The following is a 27,906-nucleotide window of genomic DNA, read 5'->3' on the forward strand; positions in this document are numbered from 1 at the left end:
GTTAAATATTGAATATTCACTGAAAAGTTAAATAAGATTGTGTGTATATAGCACTTTAAGAAATCCATCCAGAAAGCCACAATTCAGTTGGCGGGGTAATATGTTCAGAGTTGAATTACCAGTTAATTAATCAAATCAAAAATGCAATAGGTCACACACACAACTAACACAATGAATTCAAAATCTGTATTCGGGGTACTGTGTTCGCTATTCAGTTATTTGTCAGTCAGTCATAAATCAAATTCAAATGGCTTCATTGGCATGATGTAACACTGTACATATTGCCAGTCACCAAATCACCGCTGCTGGGATTTCCCAAAGCTGACCAATCCTTTGTGTCCCACAGCAAGTTCAGGAGACTTTTTAACCTCGGTTCCTTTTTATGTTCCAAACTGTTAATCATTATTTTTGCTTCAACACTCAGTAAATTCTTTTACTTACTTTGGTCTCTGCCAACATTAAATGGGCATCCTACCATAAAATAGTTGAAAGAGGGATGGGTTACCAAGCACAGGATTTGGAGAATAAATTCAGGAAAGCTATTCTGTGGGTGTATGCATAATGGTGAGAAACGGTGAATATAGTTGAAAAGTATGGCGTTACTAGCTGGATTCTAATGTGTCTTCACTCTGATGTATTTGATATGACTCTGCTGTTTTCCTTGATCTCAGATGTGTGGATGTATGCAGAGTACAGCTGGTGCACTCGGCTGTGAGGGTGAGGCAAGCCTACAGCAAGCTGCTCAGGACAATCCCCTTGGATGTTGCGCTCGGGTCAGACACACATTGTTTCATTAAGCACTGTTGGTTAATTTTAGAAATACTTCAGTAACCATACATAAATATTTGGAATTTGTTCAACTAATAGGTGATTTTTGTGTGTGTCAGTAGTAACCAAAGCCATCCAGAAATGGGGGAGATCTCTTTGGCCATCCGCCGCCAAATGAGTCGAGCACCAAGCAACACCTTTCACCCTCAGGATTTTAGTGATCTCATCAGCTTCATACTATATGGGGCCCTGCACCGTGGAGGGTATGTCTCACTATATCTCTACAGTGAACTTGATTAAGTCACACCTTCCACCAAGCGGTTTGACTCCTAATGATTGGAAAATTGGGCTTAAGTTAAAAAATTATAGAATTTTCCTTTTGTGGACAAATTGTCATTGGTATGTTATGGTGTAGCACCAAGGTCAATCGGCAATGCAAATTGGGCATTAAATCAGTTGAGTTTTTTAGGGCTGTTCCCTTCTGTTTAGTGAACTGAGGTTGTCCAGTGATATTTTTTTTTGGGGGACGGGTGTTGTTTTTGTTTTCTTGTATAAGCTTAGCCAAAAGTTGGCTCTGCATGGGTTCCTTGACCTCTGTCTCTACGGAGAAAATTAATGGGCTCCTGGATGAATACCTTGAAATAAGGTCTTTAGTCAGCACAATCGTAAGAGAATAGGAACCTTTGTAACAAAATCATCATTCAATTTTTCCCCATAGAGAAAAGGATTAAGAGAACTTGTTAAAAAATGCAAACTCCCCATGCCATCTCTAGATCAAGTAGTTCAAAAATCAAATGATTTAAAATTGATTTCATATTTCTTCCTAGATTACTCCTTTTCTTTTATTTTGTGACTTTGGCAAATGCTGTAAAAGTATAGTGCCCAAGTGCTGTTAATTGTGAAACAGTTGTTGGAGATGAATAGGGCATAGCTGAATTCTGTCATGCCTTTTTTGTAATCATTTTGGAGCCCTTCTGAGTTCTTTTTGTACACAACTCCATAGCAAGGAGCCCTGGTTGGAGCGCCTGTATCATAGTTGCCAGCGGCTGGAGAAGCGGGAGGGCAGAGGAAGTGGAGAGGAAGGAGGTGGCAGTGGAGCGGGCTGTGTGCCGCGGTCCCTGTTGAAAACCGAGGCGGTCCTGTGGCAGTGGGCTGTGTGGGAAGCTGCACAGTTCACCGTGTTGTCCAAGCTCCGCACGCCACTGGGCCGTGCCCAGGACACCTTCCAGACCATTGAGGGTAAGGAAACACCATTTCTTTTTTGTTATGCTTGGTGCAGTTTCATCAATGCCATCACATGTCAGTTTCCCATTATCTAGGACTTCTCAATTGCAGTGGCTGGGTAGTTACTCTCGAGTACTACTACCTACAGTAAGCATATGCTGATCATTCCTCAAGTTGAACCAGGAAGTTGCTAAGCAATGCGATCGACCATTAATAATATCTGACATTTCGGTTTATAACTTTTTTTTATTTGAAAAATGTTTCATCACTAAGCGCATGGTTTAGATGATATGTGGTTTATCCCATAAAGGCACCATAAACCAGCATTTAGAGCACCGCATCCTTCAACAATTTCACACATATCTGAATGAATCGGAATGGTCGGGTGAGATTTTGTGAGAGGAGGGTGTTTGGTTTGACCAACAGCCAATAATGGCTGTTAGTCGGTTTCTAGAAGATTATTTTCCTGCCACTTTACACTCTTTGCCCTTTCTCTCTTCCCCTGCTTCCTTCTCAGGTATGATCCGCAGCCTGGCAGCCCACAGCCTCAACCCGGAGCAACAGGAGCTCGGGGCATGGAGTGGGACTGGAGGGGACAGTGACAGCCACCACTCCAACCAGCTGCGCTTGTCTCTGCTGCTGCAGTTCTTGGAGGACCTTGAGAAGCTCATGTATAATGCCTATGAGGGCTGTGCTAATGCCCTCACTGCTCCACCAAAGGTGCGCATTTGAGGTGGTGAATATGTAAATCATGCTTTACGTTGTGATTTGCCCTTTCTCATTCAAGCCAATTTTCAAAGTTTCAAGCTCATTTTCTCTGCTTGCGCCAAGCTGATTAAGTCTAGCACAAGACAAGGAAGCTTTATTCTAAACACAAGAAATGTACATATTGATGGATATGAGTTGCTGATTTATTAAACTGAAGAAATTAATAAGGTTATGGGATGCTAATGATTGGACTCTAAGCAACTGGTTATAAGTGCAATTACCTTTTTAACCTTTCGTAATCAAGCTGCCATTAAAAAGTTATAATTGCCATGAACGTTCCGCAAGACTGTACAGAATCTTCAGTCGCAAAGTGCAAAAGACCCACAAATAAACTTAAACGTTTGGAGTATACGAACAATCAAATGTATGTACATAGACCCATGCATGCACGCAGACTATTGTCCTTTAAAAGAAAGGGTACACATCTTTTTGGAAGTGTGTTCTCAAGTATGCTCAGAAATGACAAAAGTTCTCCTCTCCATTCCTCTCTCAGGGCATTAGGACATTTTTCTACACCAACCGTCAGACATGTCAGGATTGGCTGACCAGGATCCGGCTGGCCCTGATGCGGGTTGGCCTTCTGTCTGGCCAGCCTGCTGTCACTGTGCGACATGGTTTTGACCTACTCACTGAGATCAGAAGCAGCAGCACCCAGGTATGTACAAAACTAATCGGTACAACACCACTCACTTGTATTCTTTTTAGTAGGAGTTGACCGAACCAAATTATTGGATCTGATATTCAGCATTTTTAATCGTTATTTTTATTTTTATCCGATTGCCAATAAAATGAAATGATTAAAAAATGTGCTACTGTGGCTCTGATACGGCTGCCTCTCCCTAACTGTAGTCACCACTCTGTGGTCTCAAGCATATCCCACCCACAGCACTATCTGATTGGTTACATGTCATGAGTAATAGCCTATCAACATGCATTTGCAGACTGGCGCAGCTCCGGTGAGCGAGTGGAGCTGTTTCGAATGTAAGGCAGCAGATATTCCCAAAGTTGCAATAAACATCACAATCCTCTATGCTGAAGTTGCAAAAACACAATTTTATGATCTATTTCTCTTAGTATGCCCAGTTTCCCAGTTACACCACTAAAGATGCCCAAATTTGTGCACTTTGTTAAAGTGATGTACAGTTAACTATAATGAGATAATATATTGAGTTCATTTATGTAGCTATAGTTATATCTTTGCGTAATGTTTGTGCCAGTGCAACTGGAACTTATTTTAGCTACCATATTGCAAACGTAACATTACCCACGCATATGAGTTGGTGTTTTTACATGTTATTAATGCAGTGCCCATTCATCCCATTTCACACTCGAAGGAATACAGGTGTAATCCCCCCTCCAACCACAGTGTGGGTTGAAATAGAGTGGCGCTGTTCATGTTTCCACTCGGTGACTCCACGGGCAGTGAAAAAGCCAAAGGAATATTGGGGCAACCCCCTAACCACAGTGTGGGTTGCCATGGCAGTGTGGCGCTGTTCATGTTTCCACTAGTTGGCTCCACGAGAAGTGAAGAAGCAGAATTTTGACTAACTATGCTGAAAACTCAACTGCTTACAGCATTCTCAAGAACCGCTCATCCAAGCAATTTCACACTCGACACTGCACTTGCTTGCGTCCTCAGCAATACACCAGCCAAGTGTGAGTCGGTCAGGTGAATGGTTGTTGAGAAAATCCCATCCCTTATAATTCAGGGTCTTGTATTGAATCAAAAAGGGACGTGATTTGTCCCATATTTTAGTACACGTCATTTCATATATATATATACACTAGGTCCACAAAGTGCTGAGAATAACATATCAAGTAAAGTCAAACCAGTTTTACAAGTGGAATGGAGAAGTTTGAGTGGTGAGCTACAGACCAGCGCAACATGTCAAACATGGTACACTGGTTAATTTGCACACCGTGTAGGCGAAGGTGTTTGGCCATATTTGTTGTGCATCCTCCCTTGCACGAAATAATTTTGCCACAGGCATTGTGCCAACCCTTCTTTTTTCAAGGCAAAATGAAGCCACACTTTCGACCACCACTTGCTCTGGTCCATGATGGCGCACATGTAACTTGCAGAGCTGGAAACTATGGAAGCTGCATGCTGCCACCACGGCAACTGAAACTCACTTTACCGCGAGTGAAATTTATTTAGGAACCAATGGACAGAATTGAAATTTGAATTTCTTAACTTTTCCTTTAGAATCGGAATTTTGGAACCAGTTCTCGATGCCCAACCCTAGACTCAGTAAGCATAGGGCTGAGCTGTGAGAGTTGTCTGGTGACCCAAAGAACGATTGCTGAACAAGTACATTTCAATAGAGGTTCATCCATATGCTCCTTTTTGCCAGTTGTCCTCCTTTGACCTCCCTCTCCCTCTACCTCCCTTCAGGGTTCTGAGTTGGAGGTTCCTCTGATGATGCTGGTAGAGGCTTTGTGTGAGATGCGTTGTCCAGAGGCTATTCAGGGACTAGCGGCCTGGAGCCTCTCAAATACCGGCAAGAGTCTGGCATGGCTCACCTCCGTGGCCCTACAAGCTGAAGGACGGTAAGAACACGCTTCTTTTTTTTTCTTTTTTTTTTTTGTTGTTTTTTTTTGTTGTTTTTTTTTTTATGTAGCGGTGAGTTGGAGTTTTGGCAGCAACACTTATGTTTCCTGGTGTGACTGAAAAAAAATCACACTTCATTGGCACGTTTCTCTCTGAAATCTCTTAGAAAAATATATTCTTAAATATTTTATTCGCCATTGTACAGGTAATTAGTCCCGTCAGTTATCTGTGGCTGATTTAAGTTTGTTCTACTGTATTGATAGACAGTCTAGAATAAGTTTCACCTCTTTGTCCTTCATAGATTTGAGAAGGCTGCTATGGAGTACCAAGAACAGCTGTCTGCCGTAACAGGGATGGACTGCTCCATCAAAGGCTTTGATCGTACCCTGCTCATGCTGTCCAGCTCTAGCAACAGCACCAATACCAGTCCCAAACACACAGGCATCGGTCAGTGAAAAATAACTGCTTTTGATTTAGTTTTTATTTGGGTTGTTGGAGCCCCCCTCCGATATTAGCCTGTATTTCAGTTCTTGTTTTGGGTTTTGGAGCTGTCGATTAAAACCATTAAATAAGCACTGAAAACATATATTTGTTCCGGCAGTTACATAGTAAATTGTTTTTTTTATGTGAAGCAGAAGTTGTGATGCTCTTACCTTTGGTGTCCCATCAGCACAAGATTTAAAAATGGCAACAAAATTGAAATATATTTAGACAAGACAGACACTGATCTGCAGTCAGTAAGAACAACAGTGCTGCCATTCTAAGTCTGTTTTCATTTCATCAGGCGATGGCAAGAAGACGTTGCTGCTCAAGTCCAATGAGTGTTCCCCAGAGGTACTCAACTTCCTGGCCAACAAAGCCTGTCAGTGCTACATAGCACTTTCTGACTGGACATCTGTGCAGGAGTGGCAGGCCAAAATCCATGCCCTCAAGAAAAATGCCACCAACCCAGCAAATGTCCACCTCAAGACCGACTTCAATTACATACAGGCCCTCAGCTCCTTTGAGGAAGGAGACTTTACTGAATGTAGAACCCAGCTGGAGCTGCTGCCTGGAGAAGACTATGGCCTGCTCAACTCCACTACCGCCAAGGATAAGCTGGGTAGCCTGAATCACTTCAAACAGATACATATGTGACTAACTATAGTTCATCAGTGAATCGTGTTTAATGATATTTACATGTTTGCCAGTTGCACAAAACAGTGAAGTCAAGAAAAGGCATGCCATTTAGAAGCAACCTGGTATTAAAATGATTGTCTCCTAGAAGTTTTAGTCACTTGTTTTCAATGGTGTATATTTAATTCAGATTTGAAGAGGTTGCTGCCTTCAGTATTGAGTCCAGACCCGTCTGAACTCCAGAAAGCCATTGAGGTGCAGCTCCTACGCAGTTCTGTGAGTGCCTTTATGTTAGCCAGTCACCAGCAAGAGCAGAAGACCACAGCCACTTCAGAGTGAGTTTCTTAAATTGAAAATTGTTTATGCGCCACCTGCTTTTTTTAGTTTAGAGCTGTGAGTGTTTTAAAATGCTGTAATCCTATGCTTCTGTCTTAATTGATTTACGTCATCAAGGTTGCATCCTGTTTACTTTTTGATTTTTGTTGCATTATCCATATTTTGAGATTCATCTTTCTTTTTTTTTTAGATTTTTCTCCAAAAACTAGGAGAGTAAGGCTGAATTTTTCTTTTTAAGAGTTATGTTCAACTTCCTAGGCGTCAGGTGGCGTAGCAGTCTGTTCCGTTGCCTACCAACACAGGAATCGCCGGTTCAACTCCCCATGTTACCTCTGGCTTGGTCAGGCGTCCATACAGACATAATTGGCCGTGTGGGTGTGCTGGTCGTTGCACTAGCGCCTCCTCTGGTCGGTCAGGGTTCCTGTTCGGGGTTGGGGGGAATAGCATGATCCTCCCACGCGTTACGACCCCCTGGTGAAACTCCTCACTGTCAGGTGAAAAGAAGCGGTTGGTGACTCCACATGTATTGGTGGAGGCATGTGGTAGTCTGCAGCCCTCTCCGGATCGGCAGAGGGGGTGGAGCAGCGACCAGGATGGCTCGGAAGAGTGGGGTAATTGGCCAAGTACAATTGGTGAGGAAAAACTGTGGGGGGGGTTCAACTTCAACAAATCATGCAATTCAAACAAAATTAATCCGCCTGTGCTGGTAGTTTAACAGCTGGCTGCTGTTTACTTGCTGTCTAAAAATCAGATGGACAAACTTGTAGGAACCGTAGAAAAGTCAAAATCAGTAGTTAACTAAGATGCAGTGAAAGTTTTTTTTTTTTTTTTTTTATCCAACATTTTAGTATTGGGTAGGGGTTGTCTTTCAAGAATAAGAAAGGATAACATTTGCTTGTCTGAAGCTCATTTTCTACTTCCTCCTCTGTTATCAGTTGTGGAATGTCAGTTATTCCCATTTACCGCAAGTGATCTGAAAGTGACTGTAGAGATGGTCAGTCTTCATTTAGATCTACCCAATTTTTTATTGAATAAGTATTCTTATGAAGAATTTTGTATGCAGATAGATGTAATTTGAGTGGTGGAACATTGCATTTCTTGAAGCAAAAAAAAAATCATGGTTGTATCATTTGTTTAAAGCAAGTAACAGCCCATCTCTTCAATTGTTCAACTGTAGCTCAAATAAGGAAATGCCTTTCTGCTTTAATTGTGTGTGCATCCCTACACTCTACAGTACTCTGGTGCGCTATCTGAAGCAGATAGGCCGGATCTCCCTGGGCCCTCTACGTTTGTCCACCCTCACTCTGTCTGACTCCTTGCCAACCCTCCCCGCCCTACAGTTACACTGTGCTGCAGCTCTGGAGAAAACACTCACTGCACAAGAGGTACCCATATAACTTTTCTTCTGTGCAGAACTTGTCCTGTCAAAAGAAGCAAATCCAAACCTTTCCTAAAGGTCTGTGTCTTGTATGGTATGTAAATCATCTGTTGTCCCCCTATCTAGGACTGTATGATACCTCTGTATTGTGAGGCTCTGAGCTCCTGTAAACAGCAGGATGTCCAGCCCTGGCTCCATGCCCTCAGATACACAGTCTTCCAGAAACATCTCCTGCTTAAACTCAAAGGTAAACAATTGAGTAAGAGACACAGAGAGGTATGTGCATGTGTGAGTTGGTGCAGACCTTTTTTTATAAATTAAATTGGTTCTCAATTTTTTTTTTTAATGTTATCCTATCAGGACTCAAATTTACCCTCTGCTTTTTTGATGACCTCCTTCATTGTGTTTGGATAACAAAATATTACCTAAGTTGCACCTTACAAAGAACAAATACAAAACATGGATGCATCAAAGTATTTGAAGAATTTTTGTGGATAGTTCTACCTGCAATTTATTAAAAAGAAAAAAAAGTCATATTAAACTTGCAAGCCTCAAACCCCACACCATTACAACACAAAGCTACATTATGGTTAAACTTCATGTAAATCATTAGTGTCCTGGTTGGTGTACCATAATTGGAGCTTTATGATGGACTTTTCTATAGAACAGTGTCACCAGAACGTATACGGAGTTTGGAAGAGAGTAGTTGAAAATATACCGTAGAAGTGGGACAAGGTAATGTCCAAGAGTTGAACTGACCTTTGTCTGCTCACTGAAATATGAATGCTCAAGTTAAAGACAAACCTTGTTTTTGTTTTTGCTTTTTTGGGTACCAAAATATGTATGTACGAAGTGTGTAGTTGACTCCTCTGTGATGCAGGAAGTCAGGTTGGGAGTTTCTTTAGGAAAGTTTTTATCTGGTATATTGGCATACAGTATCAAAATTTTCACCAAGGATTAATAGGTGAGAGTGTAGTTCAGGCAAAACACAGCAGTTTTGAAATGAACTGTTGGTTTGTCTCCATTTGGGAAATGGGTATGTGCAAAAATAACATTGGTGACGCACAGGAGGACACTGGAGACTATCACATACCTCCCTAATGGGTCTCTAATCACAGAAGCAGGACGTAATTGCACATTATTGCGTATAAGAACTGAACCTCTGGCTTTACTTTGGAACTTGGATTGGAAAAGATTGCCTATCCACCTCATGGATTTGCTAATGGTCAAAGCTCAAAGTTGTTCTTGCAGTTCTTCTGTCGGCTTTTAGCTGAGACCTTGTTGCCCTTCATGGAAGAATCAAGGCCTTTTACATTCAAGCTTAAAGGTCAAAGCCCTTTCACTAAGATTATAGGTACATCTGAGGTTAGAGGGGATGAAGGAGATATTTGCAGCTGTAATGTCTCTCTTATACATAAATCTAATGTAGAAATCTTTGTTTTATTTTTATCAAAAAAGACCCTCAAATTGACTCAGTTCTGAATTCCTTGCTTGTGTGGGTTTTTCCATCGTGAAGGTAAATTCCTTAAAATTTGAGGTGAGGTTAGAATTAGCATGATAACCAACATAGTTGCCATTTCTTGCATTCATGATAAATGGATGAACATGGATGTGCCTACAGTGCTGTATTTGTCCATGATGGCAACCCGGTCTGAATAGTGAAGAAATCTGAACAATAAAAATCTAGGCGTATCCTTCCTCTACCTGACTTTTGTCACTGTGTAAAACAGTCGGCCCGCGCTATCAAAAATCTTCCCAAGGAAGAGAGTTGAAGGAGACCGGATCACTTTCTTTGTGTCCCTCTGGAAGAACTATTAGTGGTAGATAGGACCTTCTTGCATGTTCCTGCAACTCGGCCAGCCAGTTAAATGCTGTCATTGTTTGTCAGTCTTTCTTTTTGCTTGTGAACATAGGTTTGATTTGTGTTAATGAAGCTGGAGAGTGTTTTCGGTGCTTGACTCTGACATAGTTTACTGCTTTGTCAATGCACAAGATGTTGGATTCAGAAAGCCAATAAAACAAGTTCATCCTCACTAGCAGAGCTCCAGGCATTTGTCTGAGCTCCAAAATACCAGTGTCCATCTTGGTGCTACTCCACTGATGTCTACTGTAAGCTACATTGAGCTTTGGCTGAGATAACGCCAAAGTGGGCAGAGCTACCTCAAACTCACTCTTGAAGCTGAAAGGTAGCGCTGTCCCTTTCAGCGCTCTCGAAGCACCAAAAGAAGTTAAGATGAGTAGCGCTGAGATGGGTGGAGCTACTCGTCTGAGCCTAGCTGACCGCTAAGCGAGTGGGATTGTACTTCTACTGGAAGCCAATGTTAAACTATATTGTTTTGACTGCTTACACTTGTACTGCTTACTCCAGAACCATTTTAGGATGAGGGAGTCCCTAATTTCAGAGGTGGTATTCCTCTAACCAAGTATGCAGTGTACCGCTCCCTCCACTAAACTCACAAACTCACACAAAGCCTCAGCAGATGAGTATATCCACAATGAGCAGAAGCTTCCCCCTCATTGTCTAATGCAAAGAAAATTCTTTTAGCAACTTGGAGTCAACGATTGGGGGCGGGGGGCGGAAGTAACATATCCATACACTTTCTGAATATTATCCATTTTGAAGAATGATGAAGTTCGGAAAATTACTGTTACTAGATGCAAGCTAGTACATGCAGCCATGCTTTCCAACCAACTTTTTTTTTTTTTTTGATCGGTGCATGTTTACAACCCAGTTAAAATATTCTACAGGTGGGTCCGCAGTGGTGTAGCAGTCTAAGCATTGGCTTTGTGTCGATTCAGTTGCCCACTGGGGACCGGGGTTTGCGCCCCGGTCTTGTCAGATCCGACTATGGCCGGACTCGATGAAGCAGCAATAATTGGCAGCGCTGTCTTCGGGAGGGGGGCGGAGTTGGCTTGTGTTTGTCACATGAATGCGTCTGTGTGTGTCAGAAAAAGCAGTGGTTCAGCCTGGATTCGCCTTGTCATGAAAGTGGCGAGGCGTCTCCTTCGAGACTGCCGGCCAGAGAGATGCAGTTGGCGAACGTATGCAGTACGAGGGTGGGTGTTTGAACTAAAATAGGGATCGATTGTCCACTAAATTGGGAGAAATCAGAAATTAAAAAAAAAAATATATATATATATATATATATATATATTATTCTACAGCCCACTTATTGGTCACTGTGTTGACTGAGAAACACTGTCTTAGTATCAAGCTATTGACTTGCGCTGTTTACCTAATCCAATCGTTGTCATTCCCCTTTAGTAGGGAATGTTGATAAATGCTGAAGTTCATATTTCTCTATACCGTTTTGAATGTGTGTTTAGTATAAACATGCATGGCCGTGTATTGTCCATATGATGGTTTGAAATGTTCTTATTTACGCTTTGGTCCAGGTTCTTCTGCCCCCTTAGATGGCCACCTAATGGAGCTGTGTCTGACCGCTGTCAAATTTGCCCGGAAAAAGGGAAACATCGTGCTGGCAACTCGCCTCCTCAACCAGTGCAGTGATGCTGAGGGCAAAGGAGGAGAGGAAACAGAGGAACTTAGCAAGGCCTTCAAGCATCTGACCCTAGACGGCGCTGTTGGTGAGAAGTGGGGGGCAGAGCTACAGATAGAAAAAGCCAAAGTGCTCTGCACCGCAGGTAAGGTATAGGACGCATTCTGTAGATGTGTGCATTTTAAGCTAGAGGACCCTGGTCTGTATTTAATTTCTCAGTTTTTAAAGTCAGTGGAACCAGTTAAGCCTTAGTATTTGTCTAGAATCACTTGGAGACTGAAGTGTCACAGTCCCAACTGTTGTAAAAAGAAATTTTGTATGAGCTTATCCAGGGACTTTTGAAGGTATTCACCCCCCCCCCTTGAATTTACTGTTCCTGTTACACCTTCACATTTTCACGCATTAAAATATTTTTTTTCCTTTCAACACAAGAAATAATGCGATAAAATCAACATATTCATGAAGCAAAAAACATTTAATTAAGAACATTCGTTTTCTAAATCTGAAAGAGCTGTGTTTCTCTTGGCGCAAATATTCACCTACACAGAGTCGATGTTTTTTAAACAGTTACAGCTTTGATTCTTCTCATGCATGTTTTTATGAGCAGTTAGATTTGGGGATTTTGACCATTCTTCCATGCATATTTCGAGATAATTACATCTTGAGGAGAGGGGAAAAAACATTTAAACGTATTTTATAATTGTTTTTGCAACACGGCAGCATGCAAGTGGGGTGATTTTTTTTTTTTTTCTCTCCTGAAGTCAATATACAGGGCTGTCAAACCTACCGTGGTTCAAGTGTGTGTGCGTGTGCGTGCGTGCGTGCGCACGTGTGTTCATGCATGCATGTGTACAGGTAGATTTTTAAATCAGCTGCATTGCAATTTCTCCTTGACAGGTATACAAGATCCACGGATGGAACCCTGCAGAAAATGATTTCTCAATAATTTGAATGCATTCAAGTCGTTATTCTGAGTGTGGTTTATTCTCCTTTTCATTGAAAACCCACAGGTTTAACTTTGCCCTACTGGTATAATTGTGTGTTGCTAATAAATTCTGTTAATGATCCTATCGACAGAAGAGCTGATTTCAGTCAGTTTTTAATATGAAATCATTTGGGCTACACAGTAATTAAATCTTTAAGTGAATTTATAAGTGTTTTTAGACTCCGATATTTCTTGTAACCAACCAGCCTCCATCTGTCTGTATTCTGTCTCACCCTAGGTCAGTCTGTGGCAGCCATGGAGATGCTGAGCTCATGCGCACTTTCCTACTGCCATCAGGGGAAGTGTGAACGTGCTGCGTGCCGGTCGGTTCTCACTCTGTGCAAGTGGCTGCTGGCTGACTGGAAGGACCTGACCCCACAACTTAAACAGGTATTGCTTCAACATCTGCTCATCTGCAATCTTTTCTTTTGCCATAACCGTGCCCCTTTTTCAGTCCTGATGCTGAGCACCGATACAGCGCACTATTTTTGCTCGAAAACAAAATGGTTTTAGACCAGTAATGATGATATTCTCCTTAGTAGGGATGGGTATCATTAAGATTTTAATGGTACTACTAGTCTTACCAATACTGCTTATCGATCCAGTACTTTAACGATACTTTTATCAGTTCTTTTTATTATTTTTTAAAAGAAAAAAGCAAAACAAATTAAGAACAGAATTAGCGTTGCTTTATTTTCTCATGTCTGGACAGGGCGTTACTTTTAATCATCAGCCCATACTTGTATAATTCAGTTAACTCAGTGTGGGCTCTAGGCTGCTAGCATACATAACATAGCTGAGGTGGATGGGCCAATGAGAGATGAACTATGAGCTAGGCAGTTGAAAACTGTACATCTCTCCCCCTGTACATGATGTACCTTCGCTAGATATTTCTTAAGATTATGTTAGGGTGTCCAGGTAGCGTAGCGGTCTGTTCCGTTGCCTACCAACATGGGGATCACCGGTTCGAATTTCCATGTTAATTCCGGCTTGGTCAGGTGTCCCTACAGACAGAATTGGCCGTGTCTGTGGGTGGGAAGCCAGGTGTGGGTATGTGTCCTGCTCGCTGCACTAGCACCTCCTCTGGTCGGTTGGGGCGCCTGTTTGTGTGGGAGGGGTAACTGGGGGAATAGCGTGATCCTCCCACACGTTATATCCCCCTGGTGAAACGCCTCACTGTCAGGTGAAAAGAAGTGGCTGGCGACTCCACGTGTATCGGAGGAGACATGTGGTAGTCTGCAGCCCTCCCCGGATCAGCAGAGGGGGTGGAGCAGCGACCGGGACAGCTCGGAAGAGTGGGGATAGTTGGCCAAAGTAAATTGGGGAGAAATAGGGGGGAAAATCCAAAACGAAAAAAGAAAAGATTGCTCATGTTTCTGCTCTTATGTGCAAGAGAGTTGTTGCAGCTGTGGCAACAAGCATTGCCCCCATTGAGTAGTGAAGTATAACCAGATTTTTGACCATTAAGTTCTCTCCGCCGTTGTCACGAAGGGGAGGCTCTCTCTCCCTGTATGCTTGTGTGTGCATGTGTGTGGACTCCTGAGAGGGCAGAGAGCTGGCCCCGCCCCTCAGCTCACACATACGACAGGCTCTGAGAGAGAGCTCTCTCTTCTGGATTGGGAATAGTGAAAATGCATCTTAGACGAATGTCCTAATCTTATTGCAAATTAGAACCCGAGTTGGTGAGATAAAAGGTGCAAGATAACGTTTATGTAGCCTAAATAAATAGGAAATTGATTTTCTTTATTTCTCTAATACTGATAGCAGAACCGTTTATGTCAGAGCTTATCAATACTACAGTCTTTTTTTTTTAATTACAAGTATTATTTCTTGTAGAGTGCTTTGTATCTAACAGCGTACATCATGTTCATTACCAACCGTAGTAGTTTGGACTTTTATTTTAGTATTCATCAGTGATGATGATGCTGTGTTGATCCAGGTGGTAAAGGGCTCAGGAGCATTTAACACAGCCAACCCTGGCACTGCTGGCAATTTGTCTCTTCTAAGCCGCAACATTGCTGCACTGTTAGAATTGCCCATGGAGGACCAAGGTATTCCCCACATCACTGCTGAGACCACAGGTAATGCCCATGAGCAAACAGACATAAAGGGAACAGCTAAAGAACACCCGGGTCTTCGTATTGTGGCCGAAGTTTTAAAGTTTTTGTTTTAAAGCATGCCAATATAGTAGTTTACACATTAGCAGGAACACTTGAGTGTCAGATCTAGCATGGATAAGGGAGGCTAGTATTGGTGTAATATGGCCAGTCTTTTTACTTCTAGCCAGGATTCAAACAGTGACACTCTGTATCACCTGGAGGTTCTTGACCCTCGTATGTGGCAGGCTGGAGAAAGACACTACTAAAATCTGTTTTTTTCTTGTAAACACTTCACTTCCAGACCAAAGGGGGGAAATTCATGGCATGTACTGATATGATTCATTGGAAATTGCCAGATAATACTGTTTGATTAACCTTATACAGTGCCCATTTCTACAGATTACATTTTGAATGTTTATCAATATTAAAGCTTCACCAAGTACTATATATGAAGTTGACATTACTTTCCTCCAATGAATTCATGATAATGGATAACAAATGGTACAATGCAAAAACATTCAATCAATAAGCTTTGATTCTTGTGCAGTTTACCCCTTAAGTGTGTCTAATTACCTGTACATTCAATCTGTTTTCCCAACAGTTTCAAATAACTTTTTATTCTCACTGGAATTGGTGCTACAGAATGTAATTAGTATCCAGTGCTGATTTTTTTGTTTTGGGGTTTGTTTGTTTTTTGGACATGGCCATTTAGTTTTGTAAGGCATTTTACCAGTTCACATATAACTTTCATGCCTCTTTAGTGAGTGTGGGTGTGGGGGAGCCAGACTTTGTGCTGGGCCAGCTCTACCAGCTCTCGACCAACCAGGCTCCAGAAGTTGCCAAGTCCTGGGCTGCCCTGGCCAGCTGGGCTTATCGCTGGGGCAGGAAAGTGGTTGATAATGCCAGGTTAGTGGACACAATACTCTTTTGCGAGGTCTGACATAACTCTTTTTTTTCCCTCAATGGCAGTTCCAGTGGCCCATAGAGTTACACTGTTCCCAGATTTTTTAAAAAAAAGAAAAGTTGTTTACCACTATTGAGCACTACCATCTCCATTCTTTGACTTATTGGTGACCCTTATGGGGCATAACACAACATTTTATGAAATTCATTAAATCACATAGAAACAATCCATTCCACCTTTTGTGTGTGTTTCTCAGCTGCAAATATGCTCACAAAGGAAGATTTGGCAAAGACGGGGTATCGCACAATAAAACTGAGGTCATCTGAACCCTGAAACAAAAGTGATATCACAAATTCTTATCTCACAGAAACTCATTGGGTCTAATTTTATACCAGTTGAAACAATGGAGGGCTTAACCAGTCTCACAAACAAATCTGCCTGATCCCAACTTTAGTTGCATCACTTATTAATTACATGACTTGGGAAACCAACTTTTTTTTTTTTTGATCGGTGCATGTTTACAACCCAGCAGCACTTTTGTTGAACGTGCATTGTCTGGGATCAACTAACATGGCAAAGTATTGGCAAAACAACACAGATGAGAGAAAAAAAAGCCCTTTGTCTTTTTTATCAGTAGTTATGGGTTAATTACACCGGGTGGAGATTTGCAAGAAGTATTCCTGGAAGAGGCTCGCATAATCATCTCTGCAGAATATGAGGAGGAGCCCCCCTGCGCTCTTACCTATTGCCCCTGCATTTTGTGACTTATTTTCTTTAAGAGAATTGATTTGTTTTACCATTTAAACATTCAAGCAGTCAAGCATGAATTGAACTCATTCATTAGGGCAATAGAGAAATGAAATAGCCATGCAAGCCGATTTTTATCTATGATTTGTCTTTTTTGTCTCTTGTAGCCAAGGCGAGGGTGTACCCCTCCTCCCTGCAGAGAAGAGTGAGATTGAGGAACTACTACCAGCGACTACCAGCAAAGAGGACAAAGATGCCTTCTTCAGCATCCTTGGACAGGCAATGTGTCGACCTGCTGGCATACAGGTATCTGTCATCAGTAATTTTCCATTGATTTCAACTGTAGGAATGCTTTGTCCAGGTGCAAGCCACTTAATCATTTTATAATTTAAATATGTTGGTATCTTAGTATCTTTAGTTCTAGTTCTAGGATTTCATTCTTATTTTTGGTTTCATTTGGAATACAGACTGATAGTTTAATGTAGTTATGGTCAGTGCTCATGTGTCATTCTGTCATTTGAAACATCAGTTGAAGTTTCACTTACCCTGTCTTTTGTAATATTACAGCATGATAACTTACAACCTTTTACTAGGACACATCTAAAACTGAATAAAATTTGTATTATTAATGCGATCTTGTTACACTAATATTCTCTCCCTCTCCCCTCTCCCATTCTTAATGCATCTTTATTTTGGGATATACCGCTACTTTTAATTGTCATTGTTTTCTAATAACATCCCTGCTCTTATTTGTCCGCTACTGACTGTCCCTTCCCCCCTCCTTCCCACCACCCCCTCCAGGATGAAGACATGGCCCTGCAGCAGGAGGAAGATGATGAGGACGATATGGTGGATGTTATCTGGCGCCAGCTGCTAGCGTCCTGTCCCTGGCTAGAAGAGGCAGGCCAAGCGGTCACTGACGGCTTGATCAGAGTATGGAGGCGAGTGGTAGACCGTATCTTCAGCCTCTACCGGGTGTCCTGTAGGGCATATTTCACATTCCTTAAGCTCAATGCCGGACAGGTGAGGCTCAAACACAACATCTAAAGTACTGTGTATGAAAGGTATTGATCATAGAATAGCTCCAAGATGAGCATTAACCTTGTCATTGGCGTTCTTCTTTTTGAAAGTTAAAGTAAAGAGACATTTGGGTGTGAATCCAACTGTATATCACTTCTGTTAATAGATGCCCATTGACGAAGAAGACCCCAAACTCCTGTTGTCTAATCAGAACGGTAAGCAGAGCAATGACGACGTGATAGTCATGGCAACACTGCGTCTCCTCCGCCTCCTAGTGAAGCATGCTGGCGAGCTGAGAGAGGAGCTAGAGCTTGGCCTGGCATCCACTCCCACAGCACCCTGGAGAGGTACGGCATCTTATTGCAATGAATGTCCCTCCTCTGATACAGTTTTGGTATGAGAGGTGGTGTGTTTTTTGTTTTTATTATTTTATTGTTTTGTTTATGAAGCATTTCTCTCTCATCAGGCATCATCCCCCAGCTGTTTTCTCGTCTTAACCACCCAGAAGCATACATCCGACAGAGCATCTGCAGCCTGCTTTGTCGAGTGGCCCAAGACTCTCCACATCTCATCCTCTACCCTGCAATAGTGGGCTCACTCTCCCTGGGAGGGGAGGCCCAGAATGCAGGTATTTTCATGAATTTCTCACCTTATTTCCTTGCCCTTCTCACGGAACACTCTCTCTCTCTCTTTCTCGCTCTCTCGCTCTCTCTCTCTCTCTCTCTCTCTCTCTCTCTCTCTCTCTCTCTCTCTCTCTCTCTCTCTCTCTCTCTCTCTCTCTTTAGCATGGACTTGGAAAGGAACTTGCTTGTTCCCTCATTCACATATTAGTGATGGGCATTGGTTCATAAGTAAATATTTGAATATTCTAACAAAACAATTGATAAGTGAATATTTGTTTTCTGGGACCAGCTTTTAGCCTACCCATGAAAGACTGCATAGCCTAAATCAGTGTTTACCATTACCAATCCAGTTCTCAAGGTCCTCCTGCTCTGCAGATTTTCATTGGTAACCCTGAATGCGTAGGTCTGCTTGCACATTAGGTTTGCACTGCACACTAGCATCACCATTCTGCTGGAAATGCTTCTACAGTTCACTCCTTTCTGTGCTCGCCATTTCCCTACCTGTAAGAGATGTTCATAGCGTTTCCTTTACGTATGCTTACAGCAAGCGGGAGGTAATTGTTGCCAAGTAGTTTGATAAGTTCTATGAAAACATATTCCACCAGCTTTTCCATTATGAATACTATTTTCATTTGCTTGTTAAAGGTAGAATGAGTAGGATTTGTCGATTGTGGTTTGTAAAGGCAACATTCAAAGTTGGCACCTTCTCGGCTCATCGACACCAGAAGCGCATGCCCCCCTGACCACAGCTGCCAGAACACATCCCAGTGTACAGGCCAACTCCATGTCGCTCTTCATTCCCTTCCTCTCCTTCAGTGCTCGCCAGCGGGTGAAAGCCAACCCCAGATTCACTCTCGTTTTGGAATGAGCTTTGTCCGCTTGGCGTTTCGCCTCGTTATATTTGTCTCTCTCCGGCACTGTGTCCACCATTGTCGTAGCGTCCTCTTGGAGGCCTCCTTACGATCTCAATCTGGCACCTGGTCGCTACATTTTTATAGAGTCCCACTGCCCAAAGGTTAATGCCCAGAAATGTCCCATACACCGCAAAATAAGAAAATATGGGCAGAGGACATAGTCTCTGCAGATACAGACACTGCCACACATGTTTAGTGGGTCATAAGTGATGATTGAGGGGGATTTTTTTTTCTTTCCCTCTTTCTCCCCACTTGTGATCCAACCGATTATCCCACTCTTCCGAGCCATCCCGGTCACTGCTCCACCCCCTCTGCCGATCTGGAGAAGGCTGCAGACTACCACATGCCTCCTCCGATACATGTGGAGTCGCCAGCCGCTTCTTTTCACCCGACAGCGGGGAGTTTCACCAGGAGGATGTAGCGTGTGGGAGGCTCACGCGATTCCCCCAGGAGAGGGATTATTTTTGTGTGAGTCTATACGTTTTTTTTTATAATTTTTTTTTTTAGAAAATTCCTACTCATTATACCTTTAAAGCAGAGATGAGAAATGAAAACAGACTAGATGTAGTTTTTGTTACTTCTCCAGTCCCATCTTGTCACTCATTCATCCTTATTAGTTTGTGAAACTAGATGTAACACTGAGCTGTACGCATCAGCAAAGGTTAAAATTGTTTAAACTTTGAAAACAAGTGGAGCGCTCAGGAAGCTAAGCTCTAGAGAGTTCTATATTGGCTCAAGAACATAAAAAGCATGACCTTTCCATAGAAAACAGTTCCTGCTTTTTTACAGGCCTCTGCTGGATTCACAGTGTAAGGCTACTGAATGCAAATTTCCTTAGTCTTGACTTACTTGTACTCAATAATAGCATTGAATTGTTATAGCTGAAACATATCCATTGTTCTCTTATCAAACAAATCACTTGTCTCCTCCTTAATCTCCACCCAATACTTCCAGGGAGCAAGCTTCCCTCGGCCCTACCCACTTTTTTAGGAAACATGCAGAGAGAGGGCCTGGGAGACGAGGAGGAGGAGGAGCAGCCAGGCAGCCAGCCTACCTCTCAGGAGAGCAGTGGTGGAGGAGGAGGTGGAGGGGAACTAGCGGCACTATGCTCCAGCCAGGACCAAGCCATGATGCAGGACTGCTACAGCAAGATTGTAGAAAAGCTGTCATCAGCCAACCCTACCATGGTGCTGCAGGTATGATGCTCTGCACTGGAAATCAAATCAACATTTGTTTGATTTTACAAAAATATAATACACTTGAAAGTGGAATCATATGATTCAAAACAGAACTATTTGAAATCTGGTTTAAATGATTGTGCAATGTATTCAACAGTTAAAAGGATGTATATGAATTACCCTCGCTGGTCAAAATGTAATTGATTGATTCTCCATAGAGGAAAATTAAAAATTAGGTGAGTAAAATATGCAAGTGGGAAAATTATTGGCCCTTGGTTCTGCAACTGAAGTACATTGTGAGTGGAGTCTACTTTTTTGTTGTGATGAAATTATTACAAATTAAAGCAAAATTGAAAGTGTTTCCACATAATGTTTCTACACTTGCTGCAAATTTTTTGTTTGATACCATGAGATAGTTAGCGTAGACGTGTTCATAAAAAATAAAAAAACAGGAAAAGTAAATTGGGATGGAGTGTCTTAATAAGGCAACACAACCAGCCATTTCACATGATTCACAAATTCAGCCAACAAGGTATAGGGCAATACTGCTCTTAACTCTGTTAATATGTTCTTTTTCTGGTACAAACCCCTTGAAAAGTGCTTTTAGTGCTAGCAACTCTTTAAAAAGGCATATGTGGGTGTCCGGATGGCGTGGCAGTCTATTCCGTTGCCTACCAACACAGGGCTCACATATTCGAATCCCTGTGTTACCTCCAGCTTGGTCGGGCGTCCCTACAGACACAATTGGCCATGTCTGCAGGTGGGAAGCCGGATGTGGGTGTGTGTCCTGGTCGCTCCACTAGTGCCTCCTCTGGTCAGTCGGGGCACCTTTTCAGGGGGGAGGGGGAACTGGGGAGAATAGCATGATCCTCCCACGCGCTTTGTCCCCCTGGTGAAACTCCTCACTGTCAGGTGAAAAGAAGCAGCTGGCGACTCCACATGTATCGGAGGAGGCATGTGGTAGTCTGCAGCCCTCCCCGGATCCCCAGATGGCTCGGAAGAGTGGGGTAATTGGCTGGATACAATTGGGGAGAAAAGGGGGGGGGGATCCCCCCCAAAAAAAGAAAAGGCATATGTATGTGCGGCCCTTAGCCACCTGTGACGCTGTTCACCCCGTTACCATCTTGCGAACGGTACCAGAGCATCTGGTCCCAAACCAACAGGTTTAAGGACAGCTTTTACCCACAAGCCATAAGAATCTTGAACTCAAGACTCTTGACCATTGAGCGCACATACACATACACACCTCTCTGTCATACACTGCACACTTCATTTTATACTGTGCTCTTCACTTTTCTGCTGTACCCATTCCTGCACTATGTATATATTTATTACATATTTATTTACACAACCATATTGACCTCAGCTTCTGTACTATTCTTCTGCCATTTTTCATTTTCGCATGTTTTTATTTCTATTCTAAGTTACCGTAGTGATTACCTCTGTAAATCTGTTGTATTTCAGACTGTTAAATGTTAAAGGTAGAATGAGTAGGATTTGTCGGTTGCGGTTTGTTAACACAATATTCAAAGTTGGCACCTCCTCCCAGCTCGGCTCAACATCACCAGAAGGACATGCCCCCTGACCGCAGTTGCCAAAACAAACCCCAGTGTACAGGCCTACCCCGTATCGCTCTTCATTCCCATCTTCTCCTTCAGTTTTCGCCAGCAGGTGAAAGCCGACCCCAGATTCACTCTTTTTGAAACGAGCTTTGTCCGCTTGGTGATGGTGACTGTGTCTTTTTAGCACTGGGTCCGCCGTTGTCTTAGCTTCCTCTTGGATGCGTGGTTACAGTTTCAATCTGACACCTGATCCCTTCGGTTTTATAGTCCCGCTGCCCAAAGGTTAACACCCAGAAACGTCCCGTACACAACAAAATGAACAAAATACAGGCAGAGTACAGGGTCTCCGCAGATACAGACACCGCCACACACGTCTAGTGGGCTATAAGTGGTGGTTGAGAAGTATTATTTTTGTACGAGTCTATACATTGTTTTTTAGGGAAGTCCTGCTCATTCTATCTTTAAAGTTTAGATTTGAGATTTTAGTTTAATTTTACATTTTTGGCTAGTAAATACTGTTAAAAGTTTGGATTTCTGATTTTAGTCGAACTTTAAATTTAAATCTTTTTTTTTTTTTGAGGTTATCTTGATGCCTACGCATTTCATTGCCAGCAATGTCTGCCACCGCTGTATCATCGTGCATTTGATAAATAAAACTTGAAACTAAAAAAAAAAAACTTGAAACGTGCCTTTACTGTGCCTTCCAGGTGCAGCTGCTGGTGGGTGAGCTGCGCAGAGTAACCCTGCTGTGGGATGAGCTCTGGCTGGGGGTCTTACAGCAGCAGCACATGCATGTTCTACGCAGGATTCAGCAGCTTGAGGATGAAGTCAAGAGGGTGCAGAACAACAACACCTTGCGCAAGTGAGTTTGGCACACAAAAGTGTACATTTGATTTCAGTTAGCAATTGCGATTTTGTTCTTGAAGACGAGCCCCAGAAAGTTAGAACAGCCGAGTAAATGACAAAAAAACAAAGGTATTTGACAAAACATCTTTTTCCAAAGGCGCAAGACAAAATATCTTGATCACCTAACAGAAAGAGTTGGTTAGTGAAGAGGATTTTACATCATAAGAGACATGATAGCTAGAAAACGACATCCCTAGTTTTTTCTCCCCCCTTTTTCTCCCCGATTGTATCTGGCGAATTAACCCACTCTTCTGAGCCGTCCCAGTCGCTGCTCCACCCCCTCTGCTGATCCGGGGAGGGCTGCAGACTACCACATGTCTCCTCCAGTACATGTGGAGTCGCCAGCTGCTGCTTTTTACCTGACAGTGAGGAGTTTTGCCAGGGGGACGTAGCGCATGGGAGGACCACGCTATTCCCCCCAGTTCCCCCTCCCCTCCGAACAGGCGCCCTGACCGACCAGAGGAGGGACTAGTGCAGCGACCAGGACACACACCCACATCCGGCTTCCCACCCGCAGACACAGCCAGTTGTGTCTGTAAGGATGCTCGACCAAGCCGGAGGTAACACGGGGATTCAATCAGGCGATCCCCGTGTTGGTAGACAACAGAATAGGCCGCTTCACTACCCGGACACCCGACATCCCTATTTGTTAACATGAACTAATATTGATGAATGATGGTAAATGCAGACAAGGATATGCGTCATTAATATGGCCAAAAAGTAGAGAAGAAAGCAGAAGTGCAACTGTGTCTTGGGTGTGTGACTTGCCATCTGAAATAAAGCCATTTTAATGTTACTGTAAAGACAACAGTGTGCCATGGATTCTTTTGAACGAGGCTCACGAGTTACAATCCTACTTAATAAAAATTAATGAGGAGCTCTTTGAGTCTTATCACCTACAAATGGTACTCTCGCGAGACATTGCTTAAGACCTTTGGCATTATTTATAAAATTAACCTGCACTACTTTCATATGGCCTTGCCCTACAGGGATGAGAAGATGGCCATTATGCGTGAGAAGCATTCAGCACTTATGCGTCCAGTGGTGTTTGCCTTGGAGCATGTCCGCAGCATCACAGCAGCTCAAGCAGAGACACCACATGAGACCTGGTTCCAACAGAGCTATGGGGATGCCATTACATCTGCTCTAGAGAGACTCAAGAGCCCCCATAACCCAGCCAACCCTGCCAGCAGTTGGGCTCCCTTCAGACAGGTAAGGGGACCTGGGTCGTGCAGTAAGGGGTGTGCATTTCATATATGAACATTTGTTATAAGATGCTACAAAAAATGGAATTGAATATAACTCTGTGTGTGTGTGCGTGTGCGTGTGTTCAGATCATGATGAGCCTGCAGCAACGTTCACAAAAGCGAGCAAGTTATCTGCTGCAGCTGAATGAAATTAGCCCTCGCCTGGCATCCATGGCCACCACAGAAATGGCCCTGCCTGGTGAGGTATCTGCAAATGATGCGGTCACTATCCGGAGTGTGGGAAATACCATTACTATCCTGCCTACCAAGACGAAACCCAAGAAACTCTTCTTCCTCGGCTCTGATGGACGCAATTATCCCTACCTTTTTAAAGGTGGGGGATAAGTCTTTGGTTTTATGCACCTGTTAACCTCTGTTGAATGAGAAATGTTATTAGATTTATGCAGTGGCCACCATCAGAAAAATGTTAAAAAGTTTTGAGGTTTTTTTGTAAATGAGGTGATGGGGCTGAGTGAGACAATTGGTATAAGGCAATATTTTCTCTCTGTCTCAGGTCTGGAGGACTTGCACTTGGATGAGCGTATCATGCAGTTCCTGTCCATTGTCAACACAATGTTCACCAAGGTCAACCAGCATGAGCAGCCACGTTTCCACGCACGCCACTACTCTGTCACACCACTGGGCACCCGCTCAGGACTCATCCAGTGGGTGGATGGTGCCACACCGCTCTTTGGCCTCTACAAGCGCTGGCAGCAAAGGGAGGCTGTGCTGCAGGCCCAGAAGGTAATACTCAACTGCCTTGTGTCTGTTTTCTCACAGCACAAAGTAAATAACAAGACTTCAATAACAGGGTCTAATGATTGGTAATTATTAACACAGAATCACAAAAGCTTTATTTCCTCATGAACAAATCAGTGATTATCTTAAGGCACCCCACTAGAATTTTGGTCTGAAATTGAAAAATGGTATTGCCAGGTATTAAGTGAATTCTGAATATCATTTAAAATCTGGGTCTTGTTTATCTTGTACTGATTAAGTGACAAAGTGACTGTAACATTGTCTAATATCTTTGTTCTTCATCCCCACTTGGTCTTCTCTCCCATTTGTCCACCCTCCTACAGGCCCAGGACTCATTCCAGCAACAACCCCAGCCAGTACCTCTGGTCCCTCGCCCCAGTGAGCTTTATTACAGCAAGATTGGGCCAGCCCTAAAGGCAGTGGGCCTCAGCCTGGATGTGTCGCGACGGGACTGGCCACTCAATGTGATGAAAGAGGTGCTAAAGGAGCTGATGGAGGCCACACCCCCCAACCTGCTTGCCAAAGAGCTGTGGTGCTCCTGCACCACACCCAGTGAGTGGTGGAGGGTCACTCAGGTAAATTAAACGGGCAAACTGCTTGATCTAGGAGTTGGTAAGGCTTGGACCACTCACAATTATCATGGGTTGCATATGGAAGAGGAGATGGCCGTTATAAGCATGGAGAATGGATTGATTTCATTTTTTGGAAATGTGTAATCGTGTTTTTCGAGTATAGTTAGTCGATTTTTCTTTGTGTGTCATAGTTATTACAGAGCTATGGTTGGTGTATGTTTTTAGTGTTTGTTTTCCATATAAAGCTTTGTTCATGATTTTCTGTCTTGGCTGCAAGAAATTGGTGTAGTCATTGTAATAGCCAGATTTGGTGAGGCCATTTAAGATTGCTCATAAATCAGAGTAGGCTATCTTATTGTTGGCTAGACTACATCAGTTTAGTCCCACCACAATCCCTAACCAATTAAGTCATAAAGAGCTGTAGACAGTTGTTTGGATCTACTCAAAGAAGTGCCAGGACATGCGGATAAACACAGAAGTTCTGGGGATGGGGGACTGATGGGGTCTGTTCTTGATTTGAAGTGTAATAAAAAAATCAAGTCAAATTTATCCAACAATTGTCCCTCTGCTGGCATGTTGGCTCAATGGTTAGCACTGTTTCCTCGCAGCAAGAGGGTCCTGGGTTCAGTTCCATCTGTGTGGAGTCTACATGTTCTTCCCATGTTTGTGTGGATTTCCCCGGGGTGCTCCAGTATCCTCCGATAGTCCAAAATGTATGTTAGATGAATTGGACTGGTGACCTGTCCAGGGTGTCTCCCTGCCTTCCACCCAATACCTGCTGGGATAGGCTCCAGTTCTTCCTGACCGAGAATTGGATGAAGAGGGTATAGATAATGGATTGATTGAATATTCCATCCATATCCATGAGCAAGGTGTAGACTTGCGTACCCAACACATATTGTACTTCTCATTTCAGTATCCAATTTGTTTTTCCATTTAGCTTAGCGATCGTGCTGCATGTCCACTTGTCACTTTGAGAGTGGAGGAAAGATGCATTCGGTCCTTTAAAACAAGCATAAACATTGGGTGATAGTGGTAGGCATACCTCGGGTTTTTCTAACGGTTAAAACCCAACCTATAATTTTAAGATGTCCCAAGTAATGCAACATGCAGTATAGTTTTTATGGGTCAGGGAGTAGTCTCAAATGGAGAGATACCTATGTTTTATTAACTGGTAAAATGCAAGTGAGTTTAACACGTGGTCATGGAAATGTTTTTAGTTCTTTTCAGTTAAATGGCGTTTTAAGCATAGATATTTGGCTGATATCCATTCTCTTGCTTCCTGTAGTCATATGCGAGATCCACTGCTGTTATGTCAATGGTTGGGTATATCATTGGCCTTGGTGACCGTCATCTGGATAACGTACTGATCGACATGTCCACTGGAGAGGTGGTGCACATCGACTATAATGTCTGTTTTGAAAAAGGTAAAATATGGAAGTCTCTAGGTTGCTAGATTTTAAATGCAAGTATGAAAATGTAAATTCAATCACTATAACCTTTTCACTTTCATTTATGCATGCATAAAATGAAAATTTAAACGCATTAAACTAACTTGCATTGGAATAATCGTGTCTAGAATACATTTTTGTCAGAATATTTTCATTAGAGAGCCATTTTAATTCATTGCTGCAACCAAAATAGATATATAATTTAAATGGTACTTCATTGCTGGAAGCTTGCTGAAAATCTTCAATATACTTCCCTGTAAAAGATTTGCCTGTGAAGTTGCATTAGGCTGAAAAAAACAAAAACAATGGCACTACTGGTGTGTAATTTGTTTTTCCAATTCTCCAGCCCTCCTAATGAAGCCTTTTCATATAATGTATATAGGTGTAAACTTTTTTCCCCCCACAACTGCCATTTATTTGGAAGCAAAGCTAAAGTGAACTGCTTTTGTGTGCTTAAAATTTACATTCATACATGATGCGTCACATGTTTGTATTATCAGGAAAGAGCTTGCGGGTCCCAGAGAAAGTGCCTTTCCGAATGACCCATAACATCGAGACAGCCCTGGGTGTCACTGGGGTAGAGGGCATCTTCAGGCTCTCATGTGAGCAGGTCAGTTGGACTGAATTGTCTTATATTTTTCATGCAAATCCATGTGTTGTCCACCAACTTTTGCATCTCAATCCCTGGCTTCCTGTATCAGTATACCAAACCATCAAAAGCACTTCCTTGTAAATTTGTGATTATCCATCCATCCATTATCCAAACTGCTTATCCTGCTCTCAGGGTCGCGGGATGCTGGAGCCTATCCCAGCAGTCATTGAGCGACAGGCGGGGAGACACCCTGGACAGGCCGCCAGGCCATCACAGGGGCCAGGCCATCACTCTTGGCAAATGCTTTCGCTTTCGTCCTACTTTATACACTTAACATCTTTAAATGTAAAAGAACACTTTAGTAAAGTCAACTCACATTTGGCTTTCAACTAGCCAACCCTTGGCAATAAACCTACTCCGTGACACCACCAGCACGGGCTGGCACGATCATAGCTAAATACATATGTAGTGTTTAAAAATACAGTCACCATGTTATCTACAACAAAGCACCTAGTAATATATCAATAGAAGGTACCAGGCAATGACAGCCTGGGACTAAAAAGAGTAATATTTGCTTTTACTACGGTATTTAAGTTTAAAGTGCATAAAAATTGGTCATTGGGATGGTTTTACTTTTGGGGATTTTTGGTTGGTGCTCTGGCATCTAATCCAAGTATTGAATATCCATATTCATCTAATCCAAGTA

General features: G+C 42.7%; 1 protein-coding gene across 1 annotated transcript in view; it reads left to right on the forward strand.

The window, feature by feature from the left end:
• Positions 1–27,906, forward strand: part of smg1 (SMG1 nonsense mediated mRNA decay associated PI3K related kinase) — an 81,497-nt gene that overhangs the window by 36,551 nt on the left and 17,040 nt on the right. Inside the window, exons 18-44 of the mRNA XM_056287794.1 lie at positions 672–773; positions 891–1,031; positions 1,772–2,007; positions 2,510–2,712; positions 3,254–3,415; positions 5,156–5,310; positions 5,613–5,758; positions 6,096–6,413; positions 6,618–6,762; positions 7,998–8,148; positions 8,268–8,388; positions 11,538–11,786; positions 12,865–13,016; positions 14,566–14,707; positions 15,487–15,631; positions 16,544–16,682; positions 17,178–17,399; positions 17,563–17,743; positions 17,863–18,024; positions 19,888–20,129; positions 22,381–22,535; positions 23,569–23,791; positions 23,914–24,160; positions 24,341–24,570; positions 24,909–25,160; positions 26,446–26,584; positions 27,109–27,218. Coding sequence (XP_056143769.1) covers positions 672–773; positions 891–1,031; positions 1,772–2,007; positions 2,510–2,712; positions 3,254–3,415; positions 5,156–5,310; positions 5,613–5,758; positions 6,096–6,413; positions 6,618–6,762; positions 7,998–8,148; positions 8,268–8,388; positions 11,538–11,786; positions 12,865–13,016; positions 14,566–14,707; positions 15,487–15,631; positions 16,544–16,682; positions 17,178–17,399; positions 17,563–17,743; positions 17,863–18,024; positions 19,888–20,129; positions 22,381–22,535; positions 23,569–23,791; positions 23,914–24,160; positions 24,341–24,570; positions 24,909–25,160; positions 26,446–26,584; positions 27,109–27,218 — 4,870 coding nt within the window. The remainder of the gene's footprint in view (positions 1–671; positions 774–890; positions 1,032–1,771; positions 2,008–2,509; positions 2,713–3,253; positions 3,416–5,155; positions 5,311–5,612; positions 5,759–6,095; positions 6,414–6,617; positions 6,763–7,997; positions 8,149–8,267; positions 8,389–11,537; positions 11,787–12,864; positions 13,017–14,565; positions 14,708–15,486; positions 15,632–16,543; positions 16,683–17,177; positions 17,400–17,562; positions 17,744–17,862; positions 18,025–19,887; positions 20,130–22,380; positions 22,536–23,568; positions 23,792–23,913; positions 24,161–24,340; positions 24,571–24,908; positions 25,161–26,445; positions 26,585–27,108; positions 27,219–27,906) is intronic.

The sequence above is a fragment of the Lampris incognitus genome, chromosome 10, assembly GCF_029633865.1.
Source record: "Lampris incognitus isolate fLamInc1 chromosome 10, fLamInc1.hap2, whole genome shotgun sequence".
In the NCBI taxonomy this organism is placed as follows: domain Eukaryota; kingdom Metazoa; phylum Chordata; class Actinopteri; order Lampriformes; family Lampridae; genus Lampris; species Lampris incognitus.